The sequence below is a fragment of the Camellia sinensis genome, chromosome 9 (genome assembly GCF_055761805.1).
Source record: "Camellia sinensis isolate YWXY chromosome 9, ASM5576180v1, whole genome shotgun sequence".
NCBI classification, from domain to species: Eukaryota; Viridiplantae; Streptophyta; class Magnoliopsida; order Ericales; family Theaceae; genus Camellia; species Camellia sinensis.
The window spans coordinates 78440997-78460978 of NC_138969.1; the positions used below are offsets into that span (position 1 = coordinate 78440997).

Consider the following 19982-nt stretch of genomic DNA (forward strand, 5'->3'; position numbering starts at 1 on the left):
GCACACAGCCCACTTCATTTCATTGGCACACAGCCCAAACTTCATTTCATTGGCACACAGCCCAAACTTCATTTCATTATTGACAAATGTATTCATTCTGAATGCAGGTTGGTTCCCGCAGTGTGCGGGGGTATGGTTCCACCATCGCGCGGGACTGGTACGCCGAGCTCCCGGAGGCCGTCCGAGATTTGGTAGATTTGGCAGGATTCGGGCCTTTTTGCGTTGGGTTGTCATGTTGTCCTGCCAGGAGGACACTGATGGCAGCCTTGGTAGAGAGATGGTGGGACACCACCAACTCCTTTCATTTCTCTGCTACCGGGGATATGACCATGACCCCTTTTGACTTCGCTGTATTGACCGGCCTTGACGTTGGAGGTTGGTCCATCCCCTACGATGAGGATATGGGCGAGTGGGAGGCCGCCTGGATGTATTTATTGGGGGCTCGCCCACCTGTTGACAGGGTCTCTGGGAGAGTCCGATACACTTGGTTCTCTTCCCATTTCCGGCGGACGGAGATGGTGCCTGAGACTCCCGAGGAGACAGAGCAGTATGCCCGTGGTTTCCTTATGTTCCTCTTCGGGACTACCCTATTCGCCGACAGAGGGAACACAGTCGGGCTATACCTTCTGAGCGCTCTGGTTGACCTATCACAGGTCCATCGATATGACTGGGGTGGCGCCGGCCTGGCTACCCTTTACTTTTATATGAGCGTGACCTCCCGCGGGCGGGGCGATTTACTTGGCGGCTACTGGAGAGCCTGGGAGGTAATTTTCTGTCCTCTTGATTTACATTTCTGCTCTTCATTACTTGTACATTGCACACACAGCGCACTTTTACAGTCTGTATTTTGCTCTCAGCATTTCGTACTTACATTCTGCACTGCTTTTCTCAGCTATGGGTCTATGTATACTTCCTATCATTAGCCCCAGAGTTGGAGGTGGCGGGGATTCTCATGACCCCATATTCATTGGTGTTCGAGGGCCCGCACCGGCCGAGACCTCGAGAGACCCTCCTTAACCTGCGACAGTACTTCGACACTGTACGACATTCAGAGGTACCTCAGAACTTTCAATTCCTTTCATTTTCATCTTTGATTTGCTCTGTATATTCTTGATTTCTGATTGGTTTATGCATTTATCATCCGCAGATCACATGGCAGCCCTGGGTGTCCCTGGGTGATGGTCTCCGACTTCAGTATACCGGAGCGTCGGACATCTCCCAGTATAGGGTCCTACTTGAAGGGCCGGTTGGCAGGGCGTGGTTCCTGGGGGAACGCTTTCTGCGCCAGGTATGGGGGTATCTTTCTCAGGATCCTCCCGCAGTACCTCCAGCCAGTATGCGGACTGCTGACAGGCTGTCTTATTCGGAGGTAGTCAGCGCCATGCTGGGCAGTGATGCTTTACTATATGTTGAGGAGGGGGACTACGCCACTTACCGTCACATATATTTGATGCCTCCATTGACGGGAGCTCATATCCCGATGATGAGGCTTGCCGGTATGTCATCCTCCAGCCAGGCTCGGGCTCGGGCTGCAGACGCCCCTTCTACTAGCAGGGCTGGTACATCTAGAGGTGGGAGTAGACCGGTTCCTCCGACTCCGTCGATTCATCCTCATCCTGGATGGCCAGATATGCCGACTGAGTTGATGGCGTGGCAGTATGGGGCTATCTCTCCGACTCCGATCCCGCTAGAGCCTCCGATGCCCAGTGATCGATATGCCATTGATCCGGACTCACCGCCGGTATGCTCTACTTTTTTCATTCATCATTCAGATGTTTAGACGCTCTTCTGTTCACTGATGATTATGAGCTCATTTTGGCAGCCATCGCGAGGATACATGGAGGAGGTGGTTGGACTGGTGGCCACACTCGAGGGCATGGTCCTGCGTAGGGAGGCACAGTTGTCTGTCGCGGGCATTCAGGTACCCTTCAGTTTTCTGGCATTTATCATACTTCTGATGACATGCTGATTTCTACTGCATCGATAGACTACTTGTGTAGAGCACATCTGACACACACCCCACTTGTATTCTGTATTTACATGCACCCACTTCATGTAGCCTTTGCTTGTATTTGCATCTGATGTATATATTTGGACTAATGTATTTGATTTGAACTCTTTGTTTTCAGATGCCTTCATGGTCCGGTCAGCCGCAGACCAGGCCACCTGGGCCTCATTGGGGAGCTGGGCCATCTGGGCCTTTTCAGGGGGCGGGGTCATCTCGGCCTTCCCGAGGAGCCGGGTCATCTAGACCTTTTCGAGGAGCTCGAGGGGGGCCTGTCCGCAGACGCAGGGCTCACGTTGTGGAGGTGGAGCCTGATGAGGAGGAGGAGGATGCTGAGGAGGGAGGCTCCGGTTTTGGCTCGGGGAATAGAGGCGAGGCCGAGGGGGATCCTAAGGATGACAGCTCCGACTCAGATGGTGGTGCGGAGATTGTCCCGCAAAAGAGGATGAGGCGTGCTTCTCGTTCCCGCTCCCGAGGACTTTGATGTTGCTATTTCCTGCTTTATTTTTCTTTTGCTAGTAGTTTGTAGCACTTTGCACATTGTTAGGCAGTTTTATTTTTTGTAAAACTTGTACCTTTGTTTGTTGTAAAGCATGATGGAATGAAATAGCTTTTGAAAAGGTGTTTGTATTTTAAACTTTTAGCATCGTATCGCATCAATTTATTTTGCACAAAAATGGAATTGAATGGAAACGCGCGTTGTGTAATCACCAAGTCAGGTAGTGAACCAACGCAACAAACTAAGCAACTCAACCTACTAAGATATAACAGAATCTTTAGCAAGTTTACAACTCGATAAGCAAAATGCAACAACGCAAATAAACAAGACTTTAACAAAAATTGCTTAAACAGAGAGCAATGACTAAAAAAACACAAAACACGTCCGCTCGACAAACAACTCGATAAGCAAAACAACAACTCGATAAACAAAACTCAACAACAACAAAGTGTACTTCTGACGATCTGGGCATCGGAACACATCCGAAACGGAGGGAGATAAAGGCCTTTGACTTTCCCGTTGCATGGAAATGCTTGGAACTTTCCCTCGAAGAGTAAAACAGGGCCAAGGGGATACACTGGAGCATTGCTGGCCATCCCTGGGAGCCGGCCGGCCATTTTTGTGGAGAGAGACAGCTGGCCGGCCATTTCTGCAAAAAGTAAATGGCTGGCCAGCCAGAAAAAGTGGCCGGCCGGCCATTCAGTCCTGCAGCCACCAGATTTTTGACACGTGTCCCCGTGAATAGTGTTTTTCCTTCTATAAAAGCCTCAACTTCGGGAACATTCATTTCATCTTAGTTTTTAGACAAAGATGGAGGCGTTTCTTGCGGAAAATGTCACATCTTGGATCTCTTCTCTAGATGGCTCGGAAAAGCTGAATTTCCGGGGTTTCGGCTTGAATGCACTATTCACGCTGAGCCGTACTCCGTTACAACTTCCTTTTCTCCATGCCGCGGCAAGGTTCTGGAATCCAGTGACGCACGTTTTTAGCTTCGGCGGCCAAGAGATGTGCCCCACTTTCGAAGATTTTCAGGTTTTGATGGAGTCTGAATGCTCTGAAGTGATCTTGCCCCAACTCCGTTTTGGCCATGCTCAGGCTTTAGGGCGGATGTGTGGGCTCACGGCGCTTGACGCTCGATCTTTGATCTGCAGTGGGGAACTGGACATCCTCGGCTTGATCCATCGTTTTTCCGACGCTGGTGACCGCAGCAACCATTATTGGCAGGGTTTCCGGCAACATGCCCTCTGCTTATGTTTGTTGTCTCACTTTCTGCTTTCCTCGGGCTTCGGCGGGGCTAGCATTCGCCTGATTGAAGTCGCCCAAGGTTTGAGAGAAGGAAAGAGCTGTATTGCCATGACCTTAGCCGAGACACTGATGGGCTTAGATTCTGTCTATCGCCGGGAGGCAACTAGGTTTGCTGGGAGTCCACTGCTGCTGCAGGTAATGTTTCCCACCCGACCTTACATATATATTTGCTCACATCACTCGGCCCTCAGGCTCGATTTTTCTCACAAAACCCTTGTCTTACTTTTTCTCTCATCGTACATCTCTCTGTTCTTTATTCTCTCATTTTCCATCCCTCCCCTAGGTATGGTTAATGGACAAGTTGCAGGTTGTGGACTCTTGCCCGTCCTATTCAGCTCGAGGCTACTTCTTTCGGCAGCGCCTAGTCAATGCTCTTGACGAAAGGTGGTGGTTCGATTGGATGTGCAATTTGCCCGCAGACGGCATTGCTTGGCGTTGTCCTTGGCTCAACCTCCCGGCAATGAGCTATAGTATGTCTCGGCTGATTGGGATCCAATTGATTGGTCTAACCCACTGCGTATTCTATTTTTCGTTTCGGTTCCTGCGTCAGTTTGGTCATGATCAGACCTGCCCACCGGAGGGGATTGAGTACCCAGCCGCTTTCCCGATCCGGGGTGCGCAGCTTGCCCGATATGCCACGGCATGGAGGACTAGAGAGCTCCTGGCCCCTGCTTCTTCTTTCAGTTGCACGTTGTCCGATGAGTGCTTGGATTGGCTCAATGAAGAGGCACAGGTCGGGCCTAGCTTGGCATCAGATGCTCCGTCCAGCTCTGGGAGGGGACGCAGAGATACTTGATTCAACTATGCCCCAAATTTATTGCTTATTTAGCATTTTCAAGTTTTCTTTATGAATGTACTAAAAAGCAACCTCGATTGTATGCAAGAGCAGGAGAACTCAGTTTTGAAATCAATGAAATTGAAAGTTATGGTACTGAAAATTTTCCGCTTTTGGTCCAAAAATGGTCTTAGTCGTAAAAAGATTGATTTGAACAAAGTCAACTTTTATTAAAACTTTTCAAAACTATTTTTGATGTGGATCAGAATTGGACATGCCGAAAATCTGTCACTGAGATGAACAACCCCAGATCCCAGCAACTGGAAAGTTGCCCCTAGTCTGAAGAACAATGCGGCACTCCAAAGCAACGGAAAGTTGCCCCTTGTCTGAGTAACTTTGCACCGTCGCGGCAACGGAAAGTTGCCCCTAGTTTGAACAGCACTGTACCGGAGATTGCGATAAATGCTGATGGATAAAGATGATTGAGATGATCAAAATGGACAAAGTTGATCGGGGAAAAGTTTATGGCTGAACTTCAAGGTGAAGTTGCCTACGTATCCCAAAGATGGGAATCAAGCCTTACGTAGTTCAGGCTGAGGTTCACTCGAGTATTTTCACTCTCCTTTTGCGCTCTAACTTTTGCCAAGGCCGCCCTTTGCGGGTTTTCAACCTTGCGAGCTTAGTTTTTATATTTTCTAATTTTTTTGTGCTCTGACTTTTGCCTAGGTCGCCCTTTCGGGTTTTCGGCCTAGCGAGCCTCTCAAGGATAGTATTTCTTCAACTTGTCCATATTGATCGGTTGTGAGAACTCCAAGCCATCTAGATCCATCAGAACCACAGCTCCACCTGACCAGATAGCTTTGATGATGTAAGGACCAGTCCAATTAGGTTTGAACTTGCCCCTCGGGTCGTGGATGGGAGCTCGGTTGTCTTTGAGCACCAAATCTCCTTCTTTCATATTCCTGGACTTAACCTTCTTGTTGAAAGCCCGGGCAATTCTGCGTTGATAGCCTTGGATGTGGTACAGTGCTTTCAGTCTTCTTTCATCAAAGAGCATGAGTTCTTCGAATCTGCTTTGCTGCCAATCTGCTTCGGCTATCTGGCATTCAGCCAACACTCGTAACGACGGAACCTCAATCTCAATGGGTAGAACAGCCTCCATTCCATAGACCAATGAATATGGAGTTGCTCCAGTAGAAGTTCTGATTGAAGTTCTGTAGCCCCACAGAGCAAATGGCAGCTTGTCTGGCCAATCCCGATAGGTTCCCACCATCTTCTGCAGTATATGCTTGATATTCTTGTTGGCGGCCTCAACCGCTCCGTTGGTTTGCGGCCGGTATGTAGATGACTTATGAAAAGCTACATTGTATTTCTCCAACAAGTCTATCACTTCCTTCTTGAAATGGGAACCATTATCTGAAATTATCTCGTTTGGCACCCCGTAGCGACAGATGATGTTGTTTCTAATGAACTTTGCGACATGCGACGCCTTCAACACCGCGTATGATTGGGCCTCGACCCACTTTGTGAAATAATCTATCGCCACCAGGATAAACTCATGCCCGTTTGACCCCTTCGGGGTAACAACTCCGATCACATCAATTCCCCAGACTGAAAAAGGCCATGGCGAAGTCATGTTGTACAGCTTTGACGGCGGGATGTTCATGCGGTTTGCATGAATTTGACACTTGTGGCATCGCCGAACAAAACTAATACAATCCTCCTCCATGGTTGACCAGTAGTAGCCCTGTCTGAGGATCTTTCTGGCCAGCATTACTCCATTCATATGTGCACCGCACTCTCCCCCATGGATGGCTTCCATCAGGCGTTTCGACTCTTCAGCTTCTACACAGAGCTTATGCATTCCCAGATGACCCCTTTTGTACAACTTACCCCCGCAGATGATAAACTGAGCAGCCATTCTTCTGATGGCCCTCTTATCCTTGGCATTTGCCCCTAGTGGATACGTCTCCTTTTCCAAGAAGTTCCAGATGTCGTAATACCAGGGGTTGCCGTCTTGAACCTCATCTATGGCGGAAATCGACTCGTATGCTGGCGCGAACTTCTGATCAATAATGACTGGACGCATCCGGACTCCAGACGGGATGTCTATCATAGAAGATAGAGTTGCTAATGAATCTGCAAACCTGTTGTTCTCTCTTACGAGGTGGGTGAAATTCAGCTTCTCAAACCGAGGAATTAACAAATCCAAGGTTTGGTGGTAAATTATCATCCTCTCCTCCTTGACTTTCCAATCTCCTTTCGCTTGAGACACAACGAGGTTCGAGTCCCCAATGACGTCCAACCGCCTTGCCCCTAATTCTAGGGCTGCTTCCAGGCCAGCAATACATGCCTCATACTCTGCTTCGTTGTTGGAAACTTTGAACCGGAGCTTGAACGCTAAAGGAATACGGGAATCGTCAGGCGCTATCAGCAACACCCCTATCCCATACCCATACTGGTTTGACGCTCCGTCAAAGTACATCGTCCAGGTTTCATCTTCGACGTGCAGATAGCTTCATCTGGGAATAGATACTCAACCGCTTCATCCCCCTCAACCGGGTGGTCGGCAAGGAACTCCGCTACCGCTCTCCCTTTTACTGACTTGCGCGTTATATACTTCAAATCAAATTCGGAGAGCAACAGCAGCCAACGAGCTAGCCTACCCGTAAGTGCTGGTTTCTCGAAGAGATATTTGATGGGATCCAAACGCGAAACCAACATTACTGAGTGAGCTAACAGGTAGTGCCGCAGCTTCCTGGTTGCCCATACCAAGGCCAAACAAGCCTTCTCCAGCGGTGTATAGCGGGTCTCGTAATCCAGCATCTTTTTGCTCAGATAGTATATGGCTCTTTCCACTTTGTCTTCTGACTCCTGCGCGAGCATGCAGCCCATGGTAGTCTCAGTTACCGAAAGGTACAGTATCAACGGTCTCCCCGGCCCTGGTGGCGACAACACGGGTGGGTTCTGTAGATATTCTTTGATCTGCTCAAAAGCTGCTTGACATCGGCCGTCCCACTGGAATTTCTTTCCTTTCTTCAGGAGACCAAAAAGTGGTTCACAAGTCAAGGTTAATTTAGAAATAAACCGTCTTATGAATTGCACTTTACCCAGAAAGCCTCACACCTCCTTTTCAGTCCTTGGTGGTGGCATTTCTAAGATGGCCTTGATTTTGGAAGGGTCGACCTCGATGCCCCTTTGTGTGATCAGAAACCCTAGCATCTTCCCTGCTGTAACACCGAACGTGCATTTCTGGGGATTCAGTCGCAGCCGAAACTCTTTGATCCTTTGAAAGAATTTTTGTAAGGCGGTGTAGTGGCCCTCTCTATCTTTGGACTTGACAATCATGTCGTCCACATACACCTCGACCTCTTTATGGATCATATCATGCAATATTGTAGTTGCTGCCCGTTGATACGTAGCTCCAGCATTTTTCAACCCGAATGGCATCACTCTATAACAATATGTACCCCACGGGGTAGTGAACGCAGTCTTCTCCCGGTCTTCGGGTGCCATTACTATCTGATTATAGCCTGAGAAACCATCCATAAATGAAAGTAAGGCGTGTCCTGCCGTGAAATCCACCAATTCATCGATGTGCGGCAAGGGGAAGTCGTCCTTCGGACTGACCCTGTTCAAATCTCTGAAGTCTACACAGACCCGAATTCTGCCGTCCTTCTTTGGCACCGGAACAATGTTGGCCAACCAAGTTGGATATTCAGATACCAGCAGGAACCCTGCATCAATTTGCTTGGTGACATCTTCCTTAATTTTGAGGGCCCAGTCCGGGCGAATCCTTCTGAGTTTCTGTCTGACAGGGCGGGCCTCGGGATCAAGAGGGATCCGGTGCTGTACAATCTCAGGATCGATTCCAGGCATGTCTTCGTAGGACCACGCGAAAACATCTTTGAAATCTTTTAATAAAGCGACTAAGCACTCGCGCTCCTCCGAAGACAACGTGGACCCGATTTGGACTAGCCGCGGGTCCTTCTCAGTACCAACATTCACAGTAGTGATTTCATCCATTAAAGGTTTAACAAATCTTTCCTGCTCTTGATCAATTAAACGTTGCAAAACTGGGGGAATTTCTCCCTCGTTGTTTTCATCAAAATTTTGAAAATCCTGATTTAAGCAATAAATCAAAGGCACAGAAAAATACTCGGAAACCACATCCACATCATTCTCATTAAATATTTCCAAGCCGTCAGATTCCTCTGTTACAACAGACTCAAAAGAAAATGAAAAAGACGACCTAAACAGGACTGTGGCATCCGGGTTATCACCCCCAGGAATACCGGACTCAGACTCAGTCGAGCTGGAATCTGATTCTGACGCACAAGATTCGGTAGAATCAGATTCCGGCTCACTACCTGACCCGGAACTACTAGATAAAAAGCCTTCTTCATATTGCCAGATGAGAGAAGGTGCGATAGATGCATCCAAGATCGGCGCTGGAAAGTCCGCAGCTATTTCATCTCCAATCACAGAAACCGAAGAGTTATCCCCCAAGCACTCTTGGCCGATCGGAGGATCTGATAGTAGACTCGCCAGTGCTACCCCCATTTCAAGCTCTGTGCTCTCAGAATCCACTGCTTCACACTGCTCAGCCTCAGTTGGTGGGTCTGTCTGCGCTTCGGCAACGTCATCCCCAGATAATTGTATGTCGAAGAAGATTTCAAAACCAGGCACGCGCCTCCCTTCCGTGTTTAGCCATGGCTCCGGGAAGCCGCAGAATGGAAAATCTTCCCCCTCCCGGACGAAACGTCCGTTTAGGGTACCCCAGATGGGCCTGTGCATTAAATCAAATGGCTTCCCGGCCTTCTTCGCTCTGGCCCTTCCAGCCATTTCTTTTCCTTTCCTTACCCAATCCTCCTTGGTGGGCAGATAACCCAGTCCAAAGGCGTGAGGATTGTGTGGCACTTCGGCCAACACTGAGACGCCCTTCCGGCCGCTTCTCCCTAATCCCATCCCGGGAGTATGTTTTAGCTTGTTCATGAGGTATATAGATTGAGCACTAACATACATGCCCTCATTCACAGCCATGACATTCTGAACCACTTGAGCCTCGGCCAAAGTGAACCCCGACAAAAACACATCTTCCGTGCCGTGCTCAATCTCCAAGACAGGTGTAGACACCTCCGGCGGCGGATGGATTGATGAATTCCCGAAAACGATTGCTACCCCTTTCCCGTGGGGGTACTTTAGCATCTGATGTAGAGTGGAAGAGACTGCTTTGACCTGGTGCAACCACGGTCGCCCCAAAAGTAGGTTAAAGGTTGCGGGAACATCCAAGATGTGAAATTCAATGCTGTGTTGTCCTGGACCAACCTTGGTTTGAATTTTAACAGTCCCCATCACTTCTCTGCTGGTATTGTCATATGCTCTGATCACTTGGGTAGTTGGGACGAAGTCCGCGGGTTTTAACCCGATTGCATATGCCGTCCTGGTTGGGCAGACATTAATCGCAGACCCAGTATCAACAAGTACCACCGGTATCCACTTATCTCTACATTCCACAGAAATATAGAGAGGTTTGTTATGACTTGTGCCCTCAGGCGGTAGCTCCTTGTCCGAAAAGGTTAATGTCGGGGAACCTCCTCCCGGAAAAACCAGCCCAACCAGCTGTTCAGGCGTGGTGTCTATGGAGAGTTTGGACTTGTCCATAGCAGATAGGACAGCTTCTCTGTGTACTCGTGATGCCATTAGCAGTCCCCAGATGGAGATGTCTGCTTGTATTTTCTTTAATTGTTTCAGTACAGCTTCATCTTCAATCTGCTTCTCCTTCTGCCTCTCCGCTTCTCTATCCTTCCCGGATGCCTCGGGTTGATCCAGGTGTGGGGGTTTGAAGTACCGCCCACTTCTTGTCATATGGTCCACTTCATCAAGATACCAAGTATCATCCGGCTGGCCACTTCCCCAGTCTTCATCGGTGTGGGCAAGACACAAGTCGTCATCTTCCCACCACATTCCGCTGGCAGCCAACAGACACCTGTCTGGCTCCGGTCCACTCGCACTCTCAGTGCTCTCTGTCCATATGCTCGCGGCATTGTCTGTCTTCGTGCACACAACACTTTCAGTCCCCTCAGGGCCCTTTGCCTTCCTGGCTCTCTCAGTAGCCTCAAACTTTTCTTGTTCCAGCTGCGTCAGTACAGCTGTTTGTTCAACAGTTCCCATCTCCATAATGCCCATGTCCCGAGCGAAATTCTTAACACCGGCGCTCTCCGGCGATACAACTTGGCTTTCGGCCATTCCGGCCACAAATGGTACTTCTGCCCCTGCCGGGCTCTGTTCTGGTTGGGCTTCCCCCACTCCATCTGGTTGATCTTCGAGCCATCCAGTGGCCTCCTCTGATCCCTCATAATCGTACCAGTTAATCGACGCATCCCCCAGTTCCTGGTCGTCAAGAAATTGCAGGTTGGCAAAGTCCTCCCCTGCGGCTGTCAAATCATCTGCCCATAGCCCAGATCCATCCCCCCGGATCATGCATAGCTCTCCTGTCTCTGGCAATTCTACGCTTATCCCAATTCGGCTCGTTGATAGGATGTGCTTGCTTGGATCATAGGCTCCCCCAGCAAAATTCTGCCCAGTCCCAGATTCAACAATCTCATTTTCTCCCAAAATCTGCCCTGCCCCGTCTTCGACGGTCACCACCATTGGTTCTGGTTGGGTTTTGGAGATGTCCACCATGCACAAGAAATCAGTGCAATCGGGGAGGAGCACCTCCGGCTTGGGTAGGTGGGTGGACGTAATATAGATGCTAAGATTGTAAGATGCGACCCCAGTCTGGATAAAATTAATTCTTTTGGGAGGAGGAGCTTGGTTATGTGGTGGGAGAGGGTTGGTTGTGACATTGGGTTTATCAGGAGGTGCGATCACCTGTTTGTCAATAAGATCTTGGATCTCATGACGCAATCTGTAACAACGGTCGGTGTCATGACCGTGTTGTTGGTGATACGCACAGTACTTTGACAGGTCGTAAGAGGGGGGGAGTGGATTCGGTAATGGCTTTGGTTCCAGGGGTTTTAAATGATTTTTTCTGATCAATATTCCTAGAACTTTGGTTAGAGGCATATATAGTGGGGTAAAGGTTCTTTGGCCTCGCGGTTGGAATCTGTTGGCTTGTGTGTTGCTTCCGGACGCGCCGGAGAAGGGTGTGGCAGTCATGGGCCTTGGAGGGGGAGGGGGAGTGGTGGTGACCATACCAACTTCCGAGGTTCTTGTATTTGCAGCGCCACTCGGGCCCGCATTGTTGTTACGGTTGAAGGTCCTCCTCGGTTGTTCTCTGTCATGGTCAAACAGACCTTGTTTCATTGCGTCTTCGATTTGCACCCCCATATCATGTAAATCTGCGAAAGTAAGGAAGGGGACTACAATCATCCTCTGCATTAGCTTTGGGTGGAGATTGCGCACAATCATCCGGATTTGATCTTTGTCCGTGGGCCTTAAAGTCATCATTGACGCCTTCGCCCTCCATCGGATCACAAAGTCCGAAAAAGATTCCTTGGGCTCTTGCCTTGTCGTTTTGAGATCACGAGTTGTGATCTCGATCTGAGTGTTGTATGAATATTGCGCGACAAAGGCCTCAGCCATTTCATCCCAATTCTTTTTCACTTCATCTTGTAATCTTGCGTACCAATGAGAGGCCACACCCGACAGGGTTCGGCTGAATAATGAGAGCTTCTGTGGTCGTGTTAGGCCCATTGGCCGCAAGACGTCTGCGAACAGTCGAATATGGACCATGGGGTCGCCGGACCCATCAAAACGGTCGATTTGTGGCATTTTGAACCTATCGGGGAGTGTTACGGCCTCCTCGGTATATCCATCTTCGATATCCGGCATAGCCTTGACCCCTTGGGATTTCTTAAAGAGCTTCTCCAGTTTGCTCAACTTCAGAGCTGTGTGATCAACCTCGACCTCGAATGGAGAGTCCGAGTGATTGGATGTATGGACCTTGGACAGTTGTGGTGGAAGCGGGGGCGGAGCTGGCCCCGTTGGAAGATTCGTGTCCTCTTGTACATTTTGGACATGCGGCAGGGTATTCTGGGCATTTGGTGGGGCGTTCTGAACAGTGGGTACCTGCTCAGGTAACGGAGCCCCTGCCGGAGGAGGAATTTGTTGTGAAGCAGACGCTGTATTCTGTTGTTGCAGCCTGGTGATTAGTTCGGCCTGTTGGGCCATGATCGCGGCCTGCTGTTTGGAAAACTCCGTTTGACGGGTGGCATCATCATGCATCTGTCTCATGCTCTCCTGCATCTGGCGCATTAGAGCCTCCATCCCTGATGTATTCTGTTGATCCATCTGTCTAACTGGTATGTCTATTTCTACAGCAGTAATTGAGACCTCAGTCCTATAGTCCTCTGATGAAGTAACCCACTGTTCTGACAACCTCTGTTCTGACACACTGCGCCTTTTCGGCTTCCTTCTGGTAACAGGGGGTAGAGAATGGAACACTGGCTGTCCGTCGATTAGATCCTCAGATCGATGGAGTCGACGACCTCGTGTCCAAAGTGCTTGGGGAATGCCTGCTGGGTTGGAAGCAATTGCGCTAAAACTGACCTAGCAAAAGATAAATAAAGCGAAAAGGAAATAAATAAACAGATAAACGGGCAGCATAACAGCTTAAAATAAAATGCAAGACACACAGTCGGGCATAATCAACACACAGTCAATAAGCTGAATAACACACTGTCCTCAAACACTGATTATTATCCCTGTATCACTGTTCCCTAAAACAGAATCTGGTACCTGCAGATAGCTGATTCTCAAATATTGACTGATGCCCGCAGGCCTGATACCCATAATACTGAACTGATGCCCGCAGGCCTGATGCTGAAACTCATGTACTGAACTGATGCCCGTAGGCTTGATATTCAAACTCATATACTGATCTGATGCCCGCAGGCTTGATACTGTCAATACTGAACTGATGCCCGCAGGCTTGATACCCAAACTCATATACTGATACATGCATTCCTGTAGAGACGCACTCTAAAGCACATAGCAGATAAGTGAGAGCCAAAACACCCCTATGTTGGGGTAGGGTTTCCCTGTCCTATTTTGTCAGGAGCTAGGGTTCCACTACGCACACAGCGGTTTCAAACAACCTATAAACGGGTAAGCAACCTGTCCTAATTTGGAATTGTCACTATGGATCCGAATATGCACTAGGTCGAATGGTCAAAGAGGGTGCCCCGGTAAAACCGGGGTTTGTGTTCCCATACTGGCAGAGCCCACAACCGGTCAGCCTTATGGTCATGCCTTGACAAGACAAGCCTCCGGCAAACCGTTCAGGAATAGCAGATGGCAAACACGGTGTCCTAGGCGCACCAATGCAAATGCAATGCAAAGAAACACACATGTGTAGTCAAAAACAGATATCACGAGTTCGAGTCAAGTTCTCTAAATCCCCAGTAGAGTCGCCAGAAACTGTAGACGTCCCCGAACGCCCCGGGAGGGTTAAGTCCCGTTCTGTTCATTTGGGATCACTACAGCTCGGACTCTTAAATGTCATGGTTCCTAATCTGAACCAAAGAGTCCAAATCTGGCAAATCGTTTTGAGAAACTGATTTTTGAAAAAGTAGTGCCAAACATGGACTGGTTTGCCAGATACAGAGTCGCCACCTAAATATTTTATTTTGGGAAATTTAGGAAACCCTGACTCGGTGCCAAAAGGCCACGTGTCCGTCATCACCAAAGTTGCCTCGGCTCGGGAACTTAGGTACGATTGGGGAAGGTCACTTCGTGAGCACCCCCGCTCGCCCGGTCATAGACCGGCCTCTACTAACCATGATATCAATTTTTGAAAACATTGTATGCTCTTATTCCGGTTTATTAGCCTAGGTTACTATGTGATGCGCACAGCATACAAATATAGACCGGGTCGCCTGAATTGGAATGAAACATTTCATGTTTGTTTTTGAAAATGGTTTGCTACCCGCAGGTAGGCTTGAAACATTTTATGATTTATTCCAATTCAGATAACCCAACCTTCACCTACAGGCATTCAGGCAGTTATATCATATAAGTACATAGTCTCATGGTAAGCATGCTATTCATGGCAGTCACTCACACTCATGCAAGGATGCTAAAGCATAAAGCTTACCGAGTACTCCAAGCCAAAATAGAAACCTCATTAGAAATCATGCATGAATCCTAAGTATACAGAACTGCCTAATGCAACACATGCAAAATGCAATTATAGCAGGCTCGGCTATTCTAAGATGGTATATGAAATGCTACAACTATCATGTATTCAACTTTGAAATTGAAAGTACGATGCAGTTAGTATGATGCGCCGAGCCCGGTGCATGCAATACAGATGAATGAATGCAAACATGCTGTCATACTGTATGTTAATTGAAATATGCCCTAATCTAACCATCATAAGCGGATAAATAAAAGGGAGAAAGACGTGGGGTTGGAAGACATACACCACACTCACGCACACTTATTACAGTTGTGCCCTCACTCGGAGGGTCCGAATAAATATACAGTCCCAATATTACAGTCCCGAAATAAAAGAATATTACAGTCCAAAATATTACAAAATCCTAATTAATTAATGAATTAACTAAGAAAGCAAATAAAACTGGCATGCAAGCCAGGGACTGTCTTGCTTCTGATGGATGATGCATGTCCGGGTTGTCTTGCGCGGAAATCCACAGGAATGCCCCAATTAGCCTCTGTTTACACCTGTTCTTGAAATGCGTGCCAAGCCCCAAAAAGTTGCTGATTCTTCGTTTTGCTGCAACAGAGAGCAGGAAAGGGGCATAACAATGTATTTGCACAGATATATGCATGTCTCGAACCTCGTGCCACCAATCACGCATACCGAGGCATGATGGCCGAGGAGCCGAAATGCACAATTCAATATAGGATGAATGCATATGAGACTACAGCTAAAACCTAACTCCATCATGGATAATCCGGATTGTCGGTGACTGAGGAATTGAGACACATTTCGTCACTCGGAGTACGAAATGTACCTCGTTTCCCGTGCCCGGGTTAACTCCTATTCCGGACATGATGCAATATGCATGATATGTATGAAACGCAACTAAGATACAATCCTAACATACACAATGCTATGGGAATGAGATGCCTCGAAATGCGTGCGCACGGGCACGCAAACCGAGAAAATGACAGAATGCTGTCTAAGATAGAACCTAGTATGCACAATGCTATGAAAATGAGATGCCTCAAAATACGTGCACACAGGCACGCAAACCGAGAAAATGACAGAATGTTATCTAAGATACAACCTAGTATGCACAATGCTATGAAAATGAGATGCCTCGAAATGCGTGCACACAGGCACGCAAACCGAGGCGATGGAAGAATGCAATGAAATGACATAGAAACATGATATGGACTTATACCAACATGAGTGAGCCTCAGCCACACTCACATAGGCTGCCGGCGGATAAAAATGAAGTGCCTCGAAATGCATGCACACGGGCACGCAAACCGAGGCGATGGCAGAATGCGATGAAATGACATAGAAACATGATATGGACTTATACCAACATGAGTGAGCCTCAGCTACACTCACATAGGATGCTGGCGGATAAAAAAAGAAGTGCCTCGAAATGCGTACACACGGGCACGCAAACCGAGGCAATGGCAGAATGCAATGAAATGGCATAGAAACATGATATGGACTTATACCAACATGAGTGAGCCTCAGCTACACTCACATAGGATGCCGGCGGGTAAAAAAAGAAGCGCCTCGAAATGCGTGCACACGGGCACGCAAACCGAGGCGATGACGAAATGCAATGAAATGGCATAGAAACATGATATGGACTTATACCAACATGAGTGAGCCTCAGCTACACTCACATAGGATGCCGGCGGGTAAAAAAAGAAGCGCCTCGAAATGCGTGCACACGGGCACGCAAACCAAGGCGATGACGAAATGTGATGGAATGACATGAAAATGATAGCAATCATTCTAATGGAATTTCAGCAGTAAAATATGGGGGAAAACAGCCCCGAAATGAGGCGAAATGACATGAAATGCATGGAATTGTCCCGAAATGTGAATTTAGGCACCCGAAGTGACCTATAGCTATGCCAAACATGCACAATATGGACATGCAATGCCAAGACAGAAGCTAGACAGTCCCAAAAAATGCACTTTCACAGTTATAGACATGGCCAAACAGCAAGCATAGATATGGTAAAAATGGCATGCAAGAATAGGGGCCAAAAGAGGGGTAATGAAGTAAGTGATATAAGCAAAACCCAAACTGAAAATTTTCCTTCTACAACACTGAAGAGGGACCAGAAATATGAATATTTACAGTATATGGAAGCCTCAAAATCAGTATACAAACATGCTAAAAATGTGATGCAAAATAAGGCTCAAAAATGGCTATAACATGAGGTATGCAAAATAATCACCAAACAGCCAAAGGCCCTTAATAAAACATGTAGAATGGACCAAAATAAGCACTTTTCTAGAACTGTAAAATGGCTAAAAACAAAAGCATGGTAGGCTAACTAAACATGCAAGAATGGGGAATAAAAGAGGGATATAACATGAAGTGACCTATGGAGGCCCCAAACCATGAAAGGACCTAAATGAAACATGAAGAATGGACCAAAATAAGCACCTTTTCAGAACTGTAAAATGGCCAAAAACAAAAGCATGGTAGGTTGCCATTGCATGCAAGAATGGGGAAGAAAAGAGGAGTATAAAGGTAGGTACAACATGGAAGTCCCAAATGGTGTTGAGCCCTTCTTCAATGTTGAAGAGGGGCTCAAAATAAGCCTAATATCAGTTTACAACATGCTCGAAAATAAATTGTTCATGGGCCAAAAATGGCATGCAAGATTGTTACATATAAGAGGATCAATGAAGCAAGTGTGTCATGGAGGGCTCAAACAGGGTTGAGCCCTTAATGAAAAGTGAAGATGAGCTCAAAAGAGGGCCCTTTTCAGTTAGGGCCGGAGCTTGAAACAAAAAGCATGTGAGGCTTACAAATGGATCAAGAAAAAGGGTCAAAGTGAAGAAAATGTTACTCACCCTTGAAGACTCAAACTTTTGTTGCTTCTTGGATGAATTTGCAGCTTCTTTTGCCTTTGAGAAACCTCCCTTGTTGCTGGAAATGAGGTGATGGTGGTAGAGCTTGGTGGTGTAGAAGGAATGGTGCTTAGGGACTTAAGGTTTTTCAAAGAATTGAGAAGGATGAAGATGGAGTTGTGTATGGAGGCTTGAAGGAGAATTTTTCTAACCCCAAAATACTACAAGGCTTGCTTGCTATATAGGCCAACAAGGGGGTGTAAAGGTGGGGGAAAAGGAGAGTAATATTCCCCCACGAAATATCCCCCAGATAAAGATCTTTTCTGGGGGATAAAGCCTCACAGCTGTAAAGTGCACAGTGCAAGGAATACGGCCGGCCTGGTACTTTTGTTGCAGGTGGCCGGCCGGCCACACCCCCTAGCCGGCCGGCTAGGGGTCAAAAGGTTCAATGAGATTTTCTGGCCGGCCACCAATTGATGGTGTTCTCCTATGTGTGTACAACACAACCATGTGGTTAAAAGTCCAAGAAAGTGGGCCCAAGGGGTTCAACATTAGCTCGGAAAGAGGGGTTCAAAAGGGTCAATTTGAATTACTGGCCGGCCACCTCTTTTTAGGGTCCTCTCATGTGTCTACATCACAAATATGTGGTTCAAAGTTCGAGAAAAAGGGTCCAAGGGGTTCAACATTAGCCCGGAAGGAGGGGGTCAAAAGGGTCAAGTTGAATTACTGGCCGGCCATGAACTTTTAGGGTCCTCTCATGTGTGTACATCACAAATATGTGGTTCAAAGTTCGAAAAAATGGGCCCAAGGTGTTCAACATTAGCCCGGAAGTGCGAAAAACGGGCGCCGGAGGGCGTCGGAGGATGTATAACTGGTTGCTGCAACAATTGCTGGCCTCCCAACCTTCAGTGACCTCTCCGGTGATAAAACAGAGGTACCTGCCAAAAATGAACGAAAACCGTTGCAAAACGAATGCTCGGGGACCAAAACGCGCAGTTCGGGGTCCCGAAAATGGGCTGTTAAGCACCGAAAGTGGCATTCGGCCACGAAGTGGGTTTCTCAGACCCCAGTGTCCCTCAAAAGGGAGAAAATAGGAAGTATGCCAAAAACCGGAGCAATAGGAGATGGTTAAGCGGTCCCGAACCGGGGCACACGGCCTACGGTCCCGAAAAATCGGAAACCGGACTCCGAAATGGGCAAAATGGCCTACGGCCACCAAATGTAGCCTACGGACATTGAGAGATGGTCTACGAGACCTCTCCCTCCCCTCAGGAAAAGAAACAGAGAAAACCAAGTCTGGTTCGCAAACCGAGACAAGGCACAGAAGAGGGTTCGGAAGTCCGGAGGCAGGGCTCACGGCCGTGACTCTGAAACTTCTGAACAAGCACATTATGCAACATCACCAAGCGCTCAATCGGTGACGTCTGAGTCTTAAGGCCGGTCAAAAATGGGGTGTCTACACCATGTTAGTAGCCGAGCCCATTAATTTCATAATTGTATGTGTTGCATTAGTCATATTGCATTAGTTAGGATCACGCATTTTTTTCTTACTCTTTTTATCTTTTTAGCTTGCCTTAGAGTACTAGGTGAGCATTTAATTGGTTTAGCATGCCGCATGCGTGTGACTGTTGCCATGTCATCAAAGCATGATTCCATGAGGCTAAGTGTTTAAGTGATATATCTGTTTGAATACCGGTGGATGAAAGCTAATCGCTTGAATTGCAATAAATTGATTACTAGACATACAAACTCACTTTTTCAAGTGACGCGTATTCAAAACACTTTTTTATTTATTTTTTTATTTTTCAAAACAAACATGAAATCAAATGTTTTAACTTTTTCAAATTTGTCTATGCTTGTGTGCGTCACATAGTAAATTAGCCTAATAATCGGAACAAGAACATATAGTGTAAATAAGAATCACATCATGATTAGTAGAGACCGATCTTTGATCAAGCGAGTGGGCTGTTCACTTCATGACCTTCCCTTCTCATACCTAAGTTCCCGAGCCAAGACATTTTGGTTATGACAGATAAGTAGCCTTTGGCACGAGTCTTGGGTTTCCTAAATTTTCCAAAAATATTTAGGTGGTGGGTCTGTAATCTGGCAAAGCAGTCCATTTTTGGCATTTTTTTTGATTCAAAATCATTTTTTCAAAAGATTTTTCAGATTTAGACTCATTTCTGTTTATCTATTTCACATTGCACTTGGAATCATATTCAGAACCACGGGAGTCCGAACTGTAGGGCTATCGTATCCGAAAGGAGCACGAAAAGCAAGCTACAGTTTCTGGCGACTCTACTGGGGAAAGATGAAAACTTGACTCGAACTTCATGATGTGAAATTTTATTTACACTTATATGTTCTTTGC

At 47.3% G+C, this 19982-nt stretch overlaps 1 protein-coding gene across 1 annotated transcript; it reads left to right on the plus strand.

Moving 5' to 3' along the window:
- Window positions 1–1824: 1824 nt before the first annotated feature.
- LOC145799128 (uncharacterized) lies at window positions 1825–2648 on the plus strand. The gene is made up of 2 exons (XM_082888675.1): window positions 1825–1921; window positions 2130–2648. The coding sequence occupies exons 1-2, from the start codon at window positions 1838–1840 to the stop codon at window positions 2487–2489; spliced, it is 444 nt and encodes a 147-aa protein (XP_082744801.1). The 5' UTR covers window positions 1825–1837; the 3' UTR covers window positions 2490–2648.
- The last annotated feature ends 17334 nt before the right edge of the window (window positions 2649–19982 follow it).